Raw genomic sequence first — 17526 nt, 5'->3', positions numbered from 1 at the left:
ACTAATGCATGTAACTGATGCTAATGCAGGACAAGCACGGCTATGCTCGTTGAATATAACTAGAATGATGTGTGGCATAACTTACTAAACCACGCTCATGACTTTTAATAAAATCTTAGAAAAGCTCTAAGAAAACTTACTGGAACCTAGTGTCATACTCAACTACCTCAAATCCATCTACAAAGAAGACAATGTTTTCACCTCTTTCTTCCTCGAACCTCACTCCCAAGAAGCTCTCTTACACCTTCCCAAAACTGCAAACACCTCCAATAATAAGTAATGTTCCTAGAAGCTCTCGAGGCAGGCCGACTCTTCCCACTCTTGAAGAGACCACTCAAACATCTGGCCTATTACTCACCAATCCTTCAACAGCAAGCTCATTTAAAAAGCAGTTTATATTGACCTCCAAGATCACATTAATGCCAACCATCTCCTGACTGGCTGCCAATCTGACCATAGACCATGCTGCTGTACAGAGATAGCTACCCTACACATTCAAAGATGAGGCCTGCCTGACAACAGATGAAGAGAAGTTTGCCCTCTTGATATTGCCAGACTTCCTAGTCGCATTTCACAGTGTTGAACAGCCCACCAACAGCTACACCCTGTCGTCTTAAGTGTGAGTCAATGGCAACATCATTCATTGTTTTTCCTACTACCTATGCAATTGAAATTGGTTCATTCACATGGGCAACTCCTGATCCTGGAAGATCCTTTTTACCCAAGGGGTTCCTGAAGATTCCATCTTACCCAATTATTCAACATCTGCATGGAGCCCCTCACCGGAGAATAGCATCACAATTCTCCACTATCCAAACAATGCACAACTTTACTTTAAAGTCTCCTCCCCACCAGACATCCAATGTCATGACCACCTATATGAGGAATGCAGTCAGACAGATCCTCTTCAAACACCAGACTTAGGAAGGAACAGGCGACACAGGGGGAGGAAAAAGAGAAACACTGAATTTGTCACATTTGGTCATAACAGAGTTTTCTACTGTTATAAATATGCTTGTACACTCGCCATCGTAGATGTTTTTAAGAGCAGAGCTCTAGAAGGTATATGCGAGAGGATATGGACTTCAGTAGAGACTTGATCAGTGTTTCAAAAAGGAAGGCATATTAATGGCAAGCTCAGTCAGTGGAAGAACTATAGTAGGAACCTGAATTAAAGGCCAAATCATGAAAAGTGTTATAAAAGGAATAACAGGGTAAAATTAGGAGAGACAGTGTAAATCCCACAAAATCGCTCAGTTGCCAAGAAAGACGTGAACTCTGCCTGCCTTTTAGGCATTTTTGCCAATCCTAATGAAGAAGAGGATGTAAATCAATGGCAGGTGCCACCATGGACTTGTTTGTCGACTATTTTGCTTTGAGAAGTATTCAACCTTTTCCATCTAATATGGTGTTCCTGGCCTCCCAAGATCAATGAAGCCTCTGGAAGCCACCAACTTCAGCAATCACTCCATCAACATCACCACAGCTGACCTACACCTACTAGCCCAGATTTTTGTCTGCCTTGGCTTTTGTCTTCTTGCCTTGATGTGAGATCTGAGAAGGATTTCACATGAATCCTGACATTAAACACTACTGCACAGCTTGCACCTCATCAAGATATAGATGCCCAGCAACTACTTGAAGCTCCACACCACCAATACAGAACTACTGCTGTTTCCAGAAAACAAAAAGGAACAATTCGTCCAAACCCGTCTCAGTGGTATGAAACCCAAATTTCACCCAAAGCCAAATCACTTGAATTCCCGCTGGGTATAAACCTCACCTTAAGGAATATATTGCCAAGAAAAAAAGGATCTAAAACAACAGCTCTTTGTCCGTTATGACTGCTCAAATTTTGTTCCAATTTAGGAAAGAGGTGAAGATGCACCATTTTAAACCCTACATATCAATGTAGTAACAGTCCATTTCTGCTCCCAGAATGCATGCAGCTTCCTCTTCAATCATTGGCTATGTTTACGCTATACATGTCACATGAATACTCACATACAATCCAATAATAGATAAAGTGCAGAGTAGATAGAAATTACAACGGTGGACCCGTACTTTGGAATAAACATAAAGAATACAATGGCGAAAGTTAGTGTGCATTTTATGCATATTTACTCTGTATGACAAAAAGAAGTGGATAACATTTACATTTTTACCATCATGCATTCAGTGGCATAAGGCAAGCATTAAAAATTGTCCCAACCATGTAGCTGGTAATACAAAACACTCATAAATGGAGTCAAGCTGGACCCTTACAGTCCTATGCCCTGTGCCACCGCACCTGATGCACCATTGATAGCAACATTCCAATTTGTAGTTGTATTATGTCAAGTTGGTAATAGAGTGTTTTCAGGGAGTGCTTTATTAAGATGTCCCCACAGCAGAGAAAGCTAGAGCACCTGATTGAGTGTGAGGAGGGGGCGATAATGGGTAGTGGAGGCCGGTAAAATTGGCATCTTTTGGTTGCCTCTGATACATTGATAGGAGTGCAGGTGAAGGATAGCACTTTGAAGTGGATTTGCGAGTTGATGGAAAGCCAATTCATACATCTTAGGGATGGATCCACATTACTAGCAGGTAATAAAATATAGAGCAGCGACCTACCAACATTTGTGACCATTTTCAGTATTTCAATAGACATATCCGAGCCGATTCACAGAACTAATCTGAGATAAAATCCTAAACCTTCTACTTTTGGTATTCACGAAGGCATTTAGTAGTAGTAAATTTAGGACTCCTAAATGCCTTCTGTGAATACCAAAAGTAGGAAGTTTAGGATTTTAACCCAGTTTAGTAGTAGTAAAGTTAGGAGTCCTAACTTTACTACTACTAAATGCCTTCTGTGAATACCAAAAGTACTACGTTTAGGATTTTATCTAAGATTAGTTCTGTGAATCGGGCCCTTATATATGAACCACTTTTCAGCTGTTTATTATGAATTACAGTAAACCATTTTTGCATGCAGGCAAAAGATGTGTTTGTTGTATACCAACCGTTGATGAGCTGCAGTGTATTTGGATCCATATCCAGTGTATAATTTGTTGACATCATCTCCTGGTGCAGGGCTTCCGCAATGTAATTTCTGAAATCACTGACTGTGTACATGACTGTAGGTACATCCTCGCCCTCATTGAAGAAGTTGTCTTCCACCTTATTGGACTGAAGGTTGATCAAATCCAAAGTTGCATTACTGATGGCCTCTGCGTCCCCATCAAACGTCACTGCGTAATGGACCTCCACGCCATCTCTGTGTAGAGAACACGTGCACAGCAATTATTACAAATGTTTTGGTGCGCTTGGAAACTTAATTGAAGGTTTTTATGCACTAGAGACTAATTATGAAATATAATCGGCATGTTAATGCCATATACCATAGACTATTCTCGATTTGAGATGCTTGGGTGGTACTCTAAAGCAAATCATGGGTCTTGAATAATTGCTTACAAGGCAGGTGCTTTATAAGTCCTTTAATGGTCGCAAATAAACTTAGTAAATCAATAATCAAGCCCCTTCACACTTCTTACAAGAGATTAGTTCTTAACGTTCTGTAATGTTTTGTCGTGGAATGGTTCGAGCCTATCCCCAAGATTCTTGTAGAAATGACAGCATTCTGAACTTTTACCAATGCATTCTCTTATTATTGAAAACAACAAGTTGACTAACGTTATATAAGCGCGTGCCCTGTGGCTGCTTTTTTACTTGAAGTCTGTTGTTTAACTCCAGTGAGACTACACATTTTTTTGTAGAAGGTCAGCTGTTTACTAGTTGATTATACCTTGTAGTGATGACTATCCATCCAGTGGCGTGCATGCAGAGTTTGCCATTCTTTACAAATTATTAGCATATTTTACTTTGATTTATACTCCTACATTTTTATGCATTGACATTTTCTCTTATCCAGCTTTTTGTTTAGTTTAAGTTTTTCTCCATTACTTTTTTCTGACTTTCTATTTTTTGTCTCCACGCATGTCAGGTAATTTGTTTATCAACACTTCGTTATTTTGATTCCACTGGTCACTAAATGGAGTAGGGCATGGCTCTTACACACAACTACGAGTCCCCTATGTTGCTTGATAAAACAGCATTGTATGGCAGGTGCATCAATAGAGAACATAAGTGATTGTGTGTTAGCTACACTTCTAAATGGCAGAATTGTAGCACTATTTTAGGAGGGGCTCGTTTTTACCCAAAGGGAAATCGAGCACCAGTATACTATCAAGTAAAGAAAAATGTTTTCCCTGTGGGAGATCCAAATAATCTCAAATCCAAACGGAATTCAGAGACCTATCTCACTCAGTTCACATCACTCATTCAACTATCAACATTTAGCTCGGGGAACACTCACCAGAAGGAAAAAACAATATTCATATAAAAATATACATTTTATTTCAAATAAAAAACATATGAATTCCTATGCAATTCTAGTTAAAAACACATTCAATTTGCAATAAACACCACCTAATGTGGAAATGGAGAAAAAATGGGAAAAGACATTGGTATTTATCTTAATCTTGTCAATTCGGACCCCTGTTTGACAACACTGGGAAGGATTTTCTTTCCTTGTAACCAATATGTTTGTTGGCAACACCAAATTTAACACTTTATGATTGCGTCGACGCGTTTCGGAAGCCTTGAGTGTTTATAGCCTCCTTCCTCAGGACTGTATCTATGGTTTTCTCCACACTCTGTATATCACCTAATGCACAAATAAAACATAGCCTTTAGCCTACAACCAACACATTATTAATTTACATCTCATTGTCATCAATAAAATATCATTATGATAGACTTTGATCCATCCTTTAAGACCTATACATGATGTTTACAAGGTTCCCTATACTGTAACTAGGACCTTTCTTTTGTAGAAAAGCTGTCAGATTTTCTAAACCTTGCTTACCAATAAAGCAAAACAATCATCTTATGAAACAGTTGGTTATCATTCGGTTTCTAAGACATAAATCACATGTTTTTATAGGATTCCATATGGCGCCTTTTGTTGTCCCTAAATTGTTTCTTTTAGGGTAAGAACAGTCTGGTGATTTTGGATTTACGTACAGTATAAACTATCATCTACAGCTTCCCATCGTATAGTACACAGAGTTCATAATTGATTGTCAACTTTGTCCCATGTATAATGGTTATAGAGACTATTTGATAAATAAAAAACCTATAAAACTTAAAAAGGATGTCAATAAATATAGCTTAGAATTGGTCTACCCTTATACAAATAAAGATTATTTCCAACAGCCCAGGGAGGAGAGAAATCCGATAACAGACCCATTTACAATAGGGGCACGAAAAAAGGTGTTACATTCTCTGAGACATCTGGCTCAAGTAGCGAAGATGAAGGCAGCACCTTAGGCAATGGTGGTTACAATAGTGAACCGAATGGTGGAAACTCTTTTTTAGAGAACCGCCAAAGGAGGGGTGGAAGACCATACCAGTACAGAGGTCAGCACCAGAGGAATCAACATCAGGCACAAAGAGGAGGGAACAGAATGATTTACCAACACAACCAGGCCCCTCAGGAATATCCCAACACAAGGAGCCAGCGATATCGTCGCTAGAACAAAATGAAATACAGAAGTTTCCCATTATTAATCTCTCATGTCACACCCTTAATAAAATAGAATTAGAAGTTTTAGAGAGAGGGTTTACTTTCGCCCCCACTGCTAATGTGAACAAATTCAGCTTAGAGAAAGATCTAAAAGCATTTTTCCGAAAAATTAGACTAAAAGAATTTTTTGAGGACAGAGAGTATAACCCTACTACAAACATTTCAGGCCTGAAACAAAAATCTGTCTTTACACCGGCTATTTCCCAAGTTGGAAAAAATATAGAGATTTTTGAGAAAGTGGTGGAATCCAAAGTTAGAAAGATTTTAGAACACACTTACCCTGACACTAACAACATGTCCAAAGAACATAGAAAGGCAATGATAGGATTAAAAAACAACTTGCAGCTCACCATCAAACCCGCCGTTAAAGGCGGAGGGGTGGTTGTTTTTAATACAGAGTACTACAATGCAAAGATGTTGGACCTATTAGAAATTAAAGAACACTATCAGAAAGTCTCATTCTCTAGACTAGATGTTTTAAATAAAGAGGTTTTAGAAAAGGTCAAAAGTGCATTAGAAAGAGGTTGGATTTGCAAAGCTGAACATGATTTCCTATATAATAAAGACGCTAGGATACCAGCTATATACGGTCTCCCAAAAATACACAAGGATCTAAACAATCCACCAATGAGACCTATAGTTAGTTGCATTGGCTCACGTCTTGAACCGCTAAGCCAATATGCAGATACCTTTCTGAAACCCCTGGTATTACAACTGAAATCATATGTGCGAGATTCAGCACACATGATTTCCATGATAGAAGGTGTGGCATTTAATTCCAACAATCAAATTATGGTGACCCTCGATATAGAGGCGCTATACACCAATATACCGCAGAATAACACCATTGTGGTTATTGATGAGATTCTTGAAAATGTAGACCTTGGGGTTGCAAGTAAAGACTTCATCATGCAGTGTATTAGCCTGGTACTAAAAAACAACATGTTCCTATTTAAGGATGAGTTATTCCTTCAGCGTAAGGGCACGAGCATGGGTGCTACCTGTGCGCCGAGCTTGGCATGTTTATACGTAGCCAAATTCGAGGAGAAGCATGTGTTCAATGAAGCGGCGCCATTCTCTGAAAACATCTTATTGTGGCGTCGCTTCATTGACGACATTTTTTTCATTTGGGAAGGTCAGATAGACACCCTTAAGAATTCCTAGAGTGGTTGAACCTAGGGGATAGGAATCTTAGATTTACAGCAATGTACGACAGGAACTCAGTAAATTTTCGTGATATTAAACAAAAACAGAGAGGGCAGCTTAGAGGTGGAATTGTACACAAATCCCACCGACAAAAACACACTACTACATTACAGCAGTTACCATCCACGATCCCAACGTGATAATGTACCATTTGGACAATTCCTCAGACTCAGGAGGAATTGTTCCAACATGGGAGATTACCTTAAACATGCAGAAATACTGAGCGACAAATTAAAAGATAGAGGATACCCGAAAAAACGTATAAAGAACTCGTGCAAAAGGGCACGATTCTATAATCGGGAAAGTATGATATACCCTGTATCCAATAAAAAGAAACAATCTGTGACAGATTCAACATTGGTATTTGTAAGTCAATTCTCAAATATCAGTAATAAACTGAAAAATATCATCCATTCAAGTTGGAACATCTTAAATGATGGAAAAGAGGAGAAACTTCCTAAACCTATCTTTGCCTTTAGGCGTAATGAAAATATTCGCCAAAACTTAGTACATACATATAGAGAGGGAAATCAGACCAACCAAATGACAATAAATGGTACCAGAGCAGTGGGCAATCATAAATGCAGCAATTGCTCAATATGTGAGAATTGTATTGTTGCTAAAACACTAACCTATAACAACTATACTTTAACATCAAAAACATTGAATAACTGCAGAAGCAGCAATCTAGTTTATATACTACTGTGCCCCTGTAAACTGGCATATGTGGGCGAGACAGGAAGATAAATTAGATTACGCCTGTTAGAACACAGATCAGCTCTCAAAACATGCAAAGAGAACGCCCCTATGGTTGAACGTTTCACCAAATTGAAACACAAACACACAGAGTTTTCGTGGTTTGTGATAGAGAAAATTACTGCATCTAAAAGAGGTGGCAACATAGATACAAAAAGGAAAAATAGAGAACAATGGTACATCTCTACTCTAGACACAGTGAATCGAGGTTTGAACACCAAAGAAGATTGGATGAGAATTGTAACAAAGATTTAGGCTAACTGAGAAATAAAATAAAAAATTGAATACTACTCATTATAAACAGAAAGTATGCCTGAACATTATGGTTCTTATATGTTTTTCTGAGTCATGCATATGGGAACTGTAGGGCATCTGTATAATGGATTGTTAACAAAAATGTGTCTTACTAAATAATGACTCTCAATGTCACTTATATCTAACATAGGATAGTTAGGATCGTTAAGTAGGGCTCCTGACTAAACAATTGGACAATCTGGAAGAAACCATAATAATTAATATATCGGTTTCAATGCAAGAAACAGGGAACAATAAAGTTTTATGTGCGCTAAAAACTTTGGGCTTGGAAAGAAAGAAGGACTCACACGCACGATTAACGTGATTACGTGACGTTCCGACTAACCCAGGGATCACGTGTATCAGCTACGTGTTTTAAAAGCGGCGACTTGCGCCGTACGAGTTTCTTGCTCGATTTCGAACGGTGATCTGACTGACGCCGCAGAAACACCCCGGGAATACGTGCCATCCATTTAAATAAGGTAAGCACCTAATTGAGCGAGTAAAAACGTGCAAGACGTGGTAGCCGACACGGGATTGAACAATATACTATTTGTTATTAATAACAACTGCCACAGCAAACAGCGGGCATACAAATATGGTGCGGTTTTTGAAACATACGTGTTTTCTTATGCAGCCACGAGCATTAACTACCCGGGGGCACCAAGATAACAAAGATATACAGACCTTCCTTATAAAACAGGTGAGCACTCTTGGGAATTTATGAGTTTATATTAAATATTGGGAAGAGTGCAAACGACTAAAAGATATACATGTATATATCTTGCAGAATCAGAAGCAGGAAGGATATCCGTTTCAACATACAAGATTGTTGTCACATAATAATATCTTGAGGTAAACATTGGTCATCTACATAGCGTGTAATGAAGGGTATTTTGAGTATAAAAAGCCGCAATAACAAAAAAAGATAATCCATAAATAATCTTTTTGAATAGGATTTCGAATGAAATAATGGAAAATGAGTGTACAAATTTGAATAACACTGCATTTGACATCTTCCATCATTTTTAAACATTGAGGTAATTAAAAAAACCTTTTAGACTAAATAAAAGTCATACCTTCAACATTAACAAAACTAGGATCCATTAATGTTTTGTACTTCCTTATGCTCAATAGGACTTCGGGAAATTGTGAAACTTCAAATAACGACCCCAGATAGAAAAATAATTGATACAACTCACCAAGATGCGATTGCATGGGTGAGTAGTGAGCGGATATGAATGCATGCGTTGTGAAGGGTGTGAAAGATCACCATAAAAGCTGGGGTAGCATTGACCAGAAAAAAAGAGGAAGACAACTAAATGTATATATGAAAAAACAAGTCTTTTTTGTTTCATACTTTATTAATAGGGCACATGGGACAAAGTTGACAATCAATTATGAACTCTGTGTACTATACGATGGGAAACTGTAGATGATAGTTTATACTGTACGTAAATCCAAAATCACCAGACTGTTCTTACCCTAAAAGAAACAATCTAGGGACAACAAAAGGCGCCATATGGAATCCTATAAAAACATGTGATTTATGTCTTAGAAACCGAATGATAACCAACTGTTTCATAAGATGATTGTTTTGCTTTATTGGTAAGCAAGGTTTAGAAAATCTGACAGCTTTTCTACAAAAGAAAGGTCCTAGTTACAGTATAGGGAACCTTGTAAACATCATGTATAGGTCTTAAAGGATGGATCAAAGTCTATCATAATGATATTTTATTGATGACAATGAGATGTAAATTCATAATGTGTTGGTTGTAGGCTAAAGGCTATGTTTTATTTGTGCATTAGGTGATATACAGAGTGTGGAGAAAACTATAGATACTGTCCTGAGGAAGGAGGCTATAAACACTCAAGGCTTCCGAAATGCGTCGACGCAATCATAAAGTGTTAAATTTGGTGTTGCCAACAAACATATTGGTTACAAGGAAAGAAAATCCTTCCCAGTGTTGTCAAACAGGGGTCCGAATTGACAAGATTAAGATAAATACCAATGTATTTTCCCATTTTTTCTCCATTTCCACATTAGGTGGTTTTTATTGCAAATTGAATGTGTTTTTAACAAGAATTGCATAGGAATTCATATGCTTTTTATTTGAAATAAAATGTATATTTTTATATGAATATTGTTTTTTCCTTCTGGTGAGTGTTCCCCGAGCTAAATGTTGATAGTTGAATGAGTGATGTGAACTGAGTGAGATAGGTCTCTGAATTCCGTTTGGATTTGAGATTATTTGGATCTCCCACAGGGAAAACATTTTTCTTTACTTGGCACTATTTTAGGATACATTAAAGGTTGTAATGTGGGAGGAAAGGCAAATTGACATGCTGTATGTTGTCATAAATGAGTGAATGAGTGAGTGAGTGAGTAAGTGAGTGAGTGAGTGAATGAGCAGCTGACATTGGCAATGTAACTAATACTGAATATGGCTTCAAGAAAGATCTGGGAACTGTTGACCAGTGCCTAAACCTTAGCTTAGTCAATGGCAAATATACAATTGCTTAAAAGGGGACACTTATTTCATTCATGGATCAGTCAGCAGTCTTTAACTGCGTTACTCATTCGAAACTATGGTTCATTATGAGTGAGATGGGAGGTGAGGAGGGCATTATATCTTTTATAAGAAAAGTCTATAAGTGGGCCTCTGCTTGAGTCCGCTTTGCTAAAGATGGAGAATGAACTGACACTTTTCCGATTCATAGGGTTGTAGGAAAAGGATGTGTCCTGGCCCTTTATTTATTCTCCCTTTACATCAATAGTGTTGAGAACTTTTTAAAGATGAGAGCAAAGGATACTCTCTGTATTGGGGCATGTCCCCTACCCATTTGATTGTACACAGTTGATGCTGTCCTAGTAGCTAGAACTGGTAGAGGGCCCTAACTATTCAGATTTTATTTTTTTATGAACAAGTTAGACCTTAAGATAAATAAGAGTAAACCTTTACCATGGTTTGTGGTTTCAAACTGGTTACAAAACCCTCTCAACTTAATAATGTTATAAAGATATCAGAAACCACATCTATCTCCTATTTAGGAAACCTATTACTAATGAAATATAATTGAAAACCAATGCTAACAAATAAGAAAGCGCTTTTCGATAACTCCATTAATGGCTTACCTAGCTTTTGTAAAAAAAAAAACTGGGAACAAAACCTTTAAAATAGCTATCTGTGATCTATACCAGTACATGAGTGGCAAATATGGGACAGGCATGATCAATGTAAAGATCTTGCAACAGGTGGAAAATAATTGCTTGAAAAATGTCTGGTGGTCTCACGCGGTTGTGCTAATTCTAATTGCCATGCCAAATTGGGCATTCCTTACACTAAGGATAGAATTAAATTATCCCCCTTTTATTGTGGCATTCCATATGGGGAAAGGAGGAGACCTAAGTTAGTTATAAAGGATTGCCTCAAGATACAATCTGCTCTAGATATCCCGTGGTTTGTTTATGTAAAACAAGCCTGTGCTGAGATTGGATATCTGGCTCTATTTGTCACACCTAAGTCCTGCCTTTGCATTTTTTAAGGGACTTTAAAACAGCTATTTTCTGATAAGATCATGCTGACTAAAGATTATTTTGACTCCTCGTTTGCAAATCCCTTCCCTTGACGATTGATACAGTCCGCACGGATCCATTAGGAAGGTTTGTGGCCCTGTCTGGAACTTGGGAGGGTGTCACCCTTAACTTGGTCTCAGTTCATATTCCGCCGGGCATCCATACGTAGGCCTTTATTGATCTTGGCGCCCTTCTCCTGTTCCTCCCGGATGGGCATTTGTTGATCGGGGGGACTTCAACTCCATATTTTGAGACTCCCTGGACTGCTGGCCCCATAAAGACCTGCCACTATCCCGTAAACAAATCCGTAGCTTCCTAAGTGCAATGGGATTGGCGGATGTCTGGAGATGTCTGCACCCAGAGGAACTCCAATACACATATCTGTCGGGTCCCCATGGCACCATGTCACACATTGATTATGTACTCACACTCACACACCATCTACACAATGTTAAAGAAGTACGACACTTGGCCAGGGGAATTTCGGACCACTTCCCCCGTTTTGTGTAGACTGGAGGTAGGGGAACCCACGGTAGGCCGCGTGGCGCCGCTTAATTCGTGGTATCTCACAACCCCCCTATCAGGGATAAAGTCTTCACCGAAATGGACCTGTATTTCCAGGAAAACTTGGGCTCAGTCAGTTCCTCCGTCTTACTCTGGGAGGCACATAAGACGGTTGTTCAAGGGGTGTTTTTGGGACAGATCGCAGGGCAGCATAAGGAGAAGGCGGCCGCCATGATGCGTATAGAGGAAGAGATCCTAGAATTGGAGAGTGCCGTTAGATTGCAAGATTCGTAGGTAGTGGTCCAACAGCTTAGAGTTAAAGCCAAAGAACTCTCATATCTCGCCAAAAAAGCAGCCATCGCGCTACATCGGGCTACCCTTAGTAGAATCTATGATGTAGGTGATAAGGCAGGCAGTTTGTTGGCCTGGCGTGACCACAGGGAGGAGGCTCAGAGTGTGGTGGCAGAAATTGCTACGGACTCCCATTCCAGACTCACAGCTCCGCCGGACATTGCAAATGCATTTGGTAAATACTACCACTCCCTATACTAGTCCAGCACGACCTATTCGGAAGAAGAGGCTTCTTCCCTCTTGCGTGATATTCGGATGCCAGTCCTAACAGAGGAGGAGTCTCGACTGGAACCGCGATATTAGGGGAACCGAAGTAGAGAGGGTTTCCATGATCTGCGGGGGGGAGCGTCGGGCCCTAATGGGATCCCCGTAGAATTATTTAAACTAACGGCGGGCTTGATCGCCCCTTTTTTCACTGCCATGTATAAAGAAGGTAAGGAGGTGAGAATCCTTCCCGAGGATCAAAGAATGGCAAATATTGTTGTTATTCACAAGGCGACTAAACGGCCCGACTAAACATGCTGTGCAAATATGGAGGGACGCCACTAGGAGCAAGCTTTCTCTCGCCATGCTGCTCTGGCATTGTGACCAGCTGGGTCGGCTATCGCGTTCTTTTGGGTTCGACAAATGGGACACCATCGGTATGTCCAGAATCGGGGACCTTTGGAGGTTCTGAAGCATCATGCCATTCTCTCAACTTAAGAATTTGAAATGGCCAACTCAGAGCAGTTCCGATATCTCCAAATCAGACACACACTGCTTTCGGCTCTCCCTAGGGGTGCAGTCCTCCCCGATTCCTCCCCTTTAGAGGATAGGGTTTTTGATGGTGACTTGCCAGAGAAGGCCATATCTCTCATATACAAAAATCTTATCAACAATATGACCGATCCCCTGACACGACTACGTGATAGGTGGGACCATGACGTTGCCGGCTTGGCTGATGAGGAGTGGCGGGCCGCAGTGGCCTCTCCCCGCGAAATTGCCATCTCCTCCAGACTCCGGCTAGTTCAGCTAAAAATCCTCCACAGGACATACTTGTCTGGACCCTCGCTGGTCCACATGGGATACGCTCAGGATAGCGGTTGTATAAAGCACTGTGGACAAGAGGGCACCTTCATTCATACAATCTGGAAATGTGAGGAAATCCATAAATACTGGGAGGGGGTGGTATCAGTGATGGAGGGAGTACTGGGACAGCAAATAAAATGTAACATCAAAATGATTTTGTTGAATGTATGGGATCCCACTGATCTTACAGCTAAGGAGAGGACATGGGTCTCGTTGGGATTCATGGTGGCAAATTGAAACATCGCGCGACTGTTGAGGGCTCCGACCTCACCGAACATTGCGAATGGGCCAGAGACATGGACTGGTGTATGGTGACTTAAATACCTATTTATGTTTCCAGTGGATGCCCGAAGAAGTGGTCGCGAATCTGGGGACCTTGGAACACCTTCTGGGGAGAGATATGTGAACCGCCAGCGGGTCGGGGGGACGAGGGAGAAGACGTTGGATAATGTGATATTCCTGTACCTGAATAAGCTGCCTGAAAACTGGGATGTATATGCTGTTCTATCACACGACATATCGCCGAAAACATGTGTTATACTATGTTTCTGCTGTTTAACATGCCAATTTTCAATTAAAAAAAAGATTACTTTGACAATGAAAAACCTATGGTGTGTACTTCTAATTTGATCTGTACGCAGATTCTAAATGGACAGTAACGTTTTATTCTTCTACTTCTGCTGGTTGTGTGCACTTTCTCTCATTTGAGCCTCTGTCCTTGTGACGGGAGGTCTGTCCACTAAACTCTACATATCTTGTTTTTTGGCTTATTCTATCAAATTCCCAGGAGAAAGATGTTATTGCCTATATTTAAAAACATTTACATTTCCTCAATGTAGACCTGATTTTCTATTGTTACAGCAATTTCTTAATCTTTTTATATATTGTACGGTCGCATCTTTTATCTGACAGCAGCTAAAATTAAGGAAAAGTGCAATATTGTGAAAATCTTGAATGTTTTATACGCTTATAACTGTATTTTGATGATTTTTAAATCATATTGTTTGTACTGTCAATTATTTAATCTTGTACACTTCAGAAATATGGCGAATAAAGATGATCTTGACCTCACTTGACTTGAGTGAGTGAGTTATATTACATTGTGATGAAAAATCAAACTGGTTATCTAGGATGGAGAATCTTCATGTTGGGGTTGTCACAACATGCTAAAAATATTTTTTTACGCAAATCTGATGACTTGCTGAAAAAAGTGAACTGAACTGGTATTCAATGTTTGCAAAAATACCCTTACAACATTTTACAATTCATAAATACTTAGGGCCATATGTATGAACACCTTTTTCCATAGGCACAGAATGGATAAAACCCTTTGATACATCTGGCCCTTAGTCATTGTATGCACAATTACTTCTTAAAAAAAACAAAAGGTTAGAAACAGCTTTTGGGACATATATATGTATATTTGTGAGTGTGTAGTTTTTTTAAAAAAGGGGGCGCAGACAAAGTAGTCTATTTTTTTTCCACTTCTGCCACAATCTTTACTGGGACAAGTAACAAAAGTAGGACAGGTTACAACAGAAGAGGAACAAGATAAGAAGTTAAAGGGAAAATGTGACTAGAGAAGAGGTTCACTTTAAGAATTGTTGAGAGGGGTTGCAAAGTGCAAAAACACAAAACGACTAGGAATCATCGCATAGAATATAAAAGGGTGTCAAGGAGTGGCCTATGAAGTAAATATAAAATACCTCACCACATTATAAAAATAAAAAAGCAAAGAAGGATGAAGGAAACCAAGCGTAGCGTGAGAAGGGACAAGGCTGATAGATCGGATATGAGGAAAAAATCAGAACAGAGGTGGTGGAGCAGCAGAGGAGAGTGTGGGAAAAGGAAGTAAAACAAAATCAGAAAAAAGACACCTAAAATAAGGCTTTAGAAAACATTTTTTTGAAACTCAGTGCATTTTAATTTTGGAATCACCAACAAGGCGAATGAAATTCATCCAACCATTCGTACTGATATATTCGACGGTATGGATACAAAGAAAAAAAAGTGACAACAATAATTGGTCTACATTTAGGGCCCCTTTTTGTCCTGCTCAAGTACCAATGAATGAATGAGTGAATGAAGAAACGTCATGCTCAGAAATGGCACCTAAAACAAAATGTAGAAAATGATGACGGTTAAGCGACCTGTCCAGAAGCAAAGGAGAATTACATATGACTTTAGAGCAGCATTACACTAAACAGAGGTGTTGTAATGATTTTATACCGCTCTTTTGTGTTTTTGTTTAGCTCTCGAATATGCAAGCAGATGCAGTGAGATAAACATGTACATCCATATATATTAAGCATATATGTCAGTGTGCATATATTACTTTGCAAAGGTTAGTACAGCAAGAAGGGTTGCTTTCCAATAAACCCACACGAGGGATGAGTAGCCTGGAAACAAAAACATTTGACAATACATGAGTACACATGGCTTACCTCCTATTAATCGGTGGACTGAAAAGTAACAGGAAAAAAACAAAAGGTGAAATATATATTTTTTTTTACTTACATCAGGCATATGTTAATTATATGCTTGGCTCTACTTATATGCTTTCTTTGAGAAACATTCTTACCAATCAACAGGTTTTATAAATCAAATTTAACATTTATTACAATTAATTATTGCAAACAAAATTGTCAATGAATTTGCAATAATTCACGTCAGCTTCTCTGACCCTACGAAATAAAATGCTAATTCCACATCTAAGATAAACGACCCAAATGATTGGTATCTGGATATTCGGCTGAATGCGCCTAAGAAATATTTGACATTCTTGGCTCGTTTGTCTCGTTTATTTATTTATATAGAACATATATTCCAGAAATGCAAGCTTTAAAGTGCTAATACTAAACAAACAAATGCATTTAACACATACAATTAACCACCTCAAATAAGACAGTAAAACAACCAAATAATGAATTAAAAATATCTTTATAAAAAAAATCGATATAGCTTAAATCTAGCTTAACATGAGAGACAGTCTTGACTCCTTCAATCTGGTAATCACAGTAACATGGTATTGTCTCGAAGGTAACGTTTCCAGAGGGCGCTCTAACTACTCTTAGGGGCTAACACAAGCTTCAGGTATCTTCATCTTTTGGAAGCTAACTTAAGATCAGATGCTAAGTGGAGTTCCTTGGGAAGCTTCTTAGCGTGTTACTAGTCCATCAAATTCGCCTGATAAGGCCATGTATAGAACTTCACAGTGCTACTAAATATTAAAATGAAGTAGTTCCTTAATAGAAAGCTGGCACAATATTCTGCAGTGCTCTGACAAACCTTCATATTTTTAAGTCCACAAATTTCTGATGCCCTATTTTGGACTACAGGTAGCTTGTTAAGGCAACTTTATATTCGAATAAATGGAAAAAGCAATAACAACAATTCTGGAGTACACCACAAAGTGCATCAACAGAATGAGATGTGTAGCTGCAGTAGTGAAGCCACTTTTGACAGATAGTAGTGAAGGAAATGGGAAGCTTAAGAAACTGCAGCTATTTGATAACTGAAGGTCAATATAGAGTCAAATAAAACACCCAATTTTCTAACAGCATGAACTTGCTCAGATGGTACCACATACTCCATTGGGCAGAACTATAGTCGGTCTACTAAAGATCTCAGAGCAAAAGCTCTTCTTCACTGTAATGAAGGCACAGCTGGTTCACGGTGATCTAGGGTCTTGTAGCCTTTGTCTAGGCCATGACTGTCTATATATTGAAATAGTTCAGTGTAACTTTCATACCTTCAGCATACATTTGATACTGGAGACCAGGAGGGCATATGAGGTGGATCATGTAGATATTAAACAGTACGGATGAGAAAGCAGAGCTCTGACTGGATCCGTAGTCAACGTCTGGAGACGTATATCTGAACTATCTCACCTGGACAAATTGGGTGTCATCCGTCAAAAACGAAATGATCAGATCCAGGGAACTGCCCCTCAACCCCATTTGTACCTACTTTACCGGAATCGTTTCTGTAATAGTCAGTAGAAATTGAAGGGTTAATATTGGCTTAATATATACAGGCATTTTTAGGTCTAGTGTGACCTTTTTTGCAAAGCAGGGTTACTATGGCGGTGGTTAAGGAAGAGGTAAACATCTCTCTATAAACAAGCATTAATCAACCTTTAACT

The 17526-nt window shown here is 39.1% G+C and overlaps 1 protein-coding gene across 1 annotated transcript in view; it reads right to left on the bottom strand.

The window, feature by feature from the left end:
- LOC144773828 (interphotoreceptor matrix proteoglycan 2-like) overlaps nucleotides 1-17526 on the bottom strand; it is an 815142-nt gene that overhangs the window by 264191 nt on the left and 533425 nt on the right. The window contains exons 9-10 of the mRNA XM_078658923.1: nucleotides 8294-8311; nucleotides 3003-3256 (exon numbers count right to left, since the gene is read on the bottom strand). Of these exons, the coding sequence (XP_078515049.1) occupies nucleotides 3003-3256; nucleotides 8294-8311 (272 nt within the window). The remainder of the gene's footprint in view (nucleotides 1-3002; nucleotides 3257-8293; nucleotides 8312-17526) is intronic.

This window comes from Lissotriton helveticus, chromosome 8 (assembly GCF_964261635.1).
Source record: "Lissotriton helveticus chromosome 8, aLisHel1.1, whole genome shotgun sequence".
Classification (NCBI taxonomy): domain Eukaryota; kingdom Metazoa; phylum Chordata; class Amphibia; order Caudata; family Salamandridae; genus Lissotriton; species Lissotriton helveticus.
Note: the sequence above shows the minus strand (reverse complement) of the source record. Positions and strands in the feature narration are given on the sequence as shown.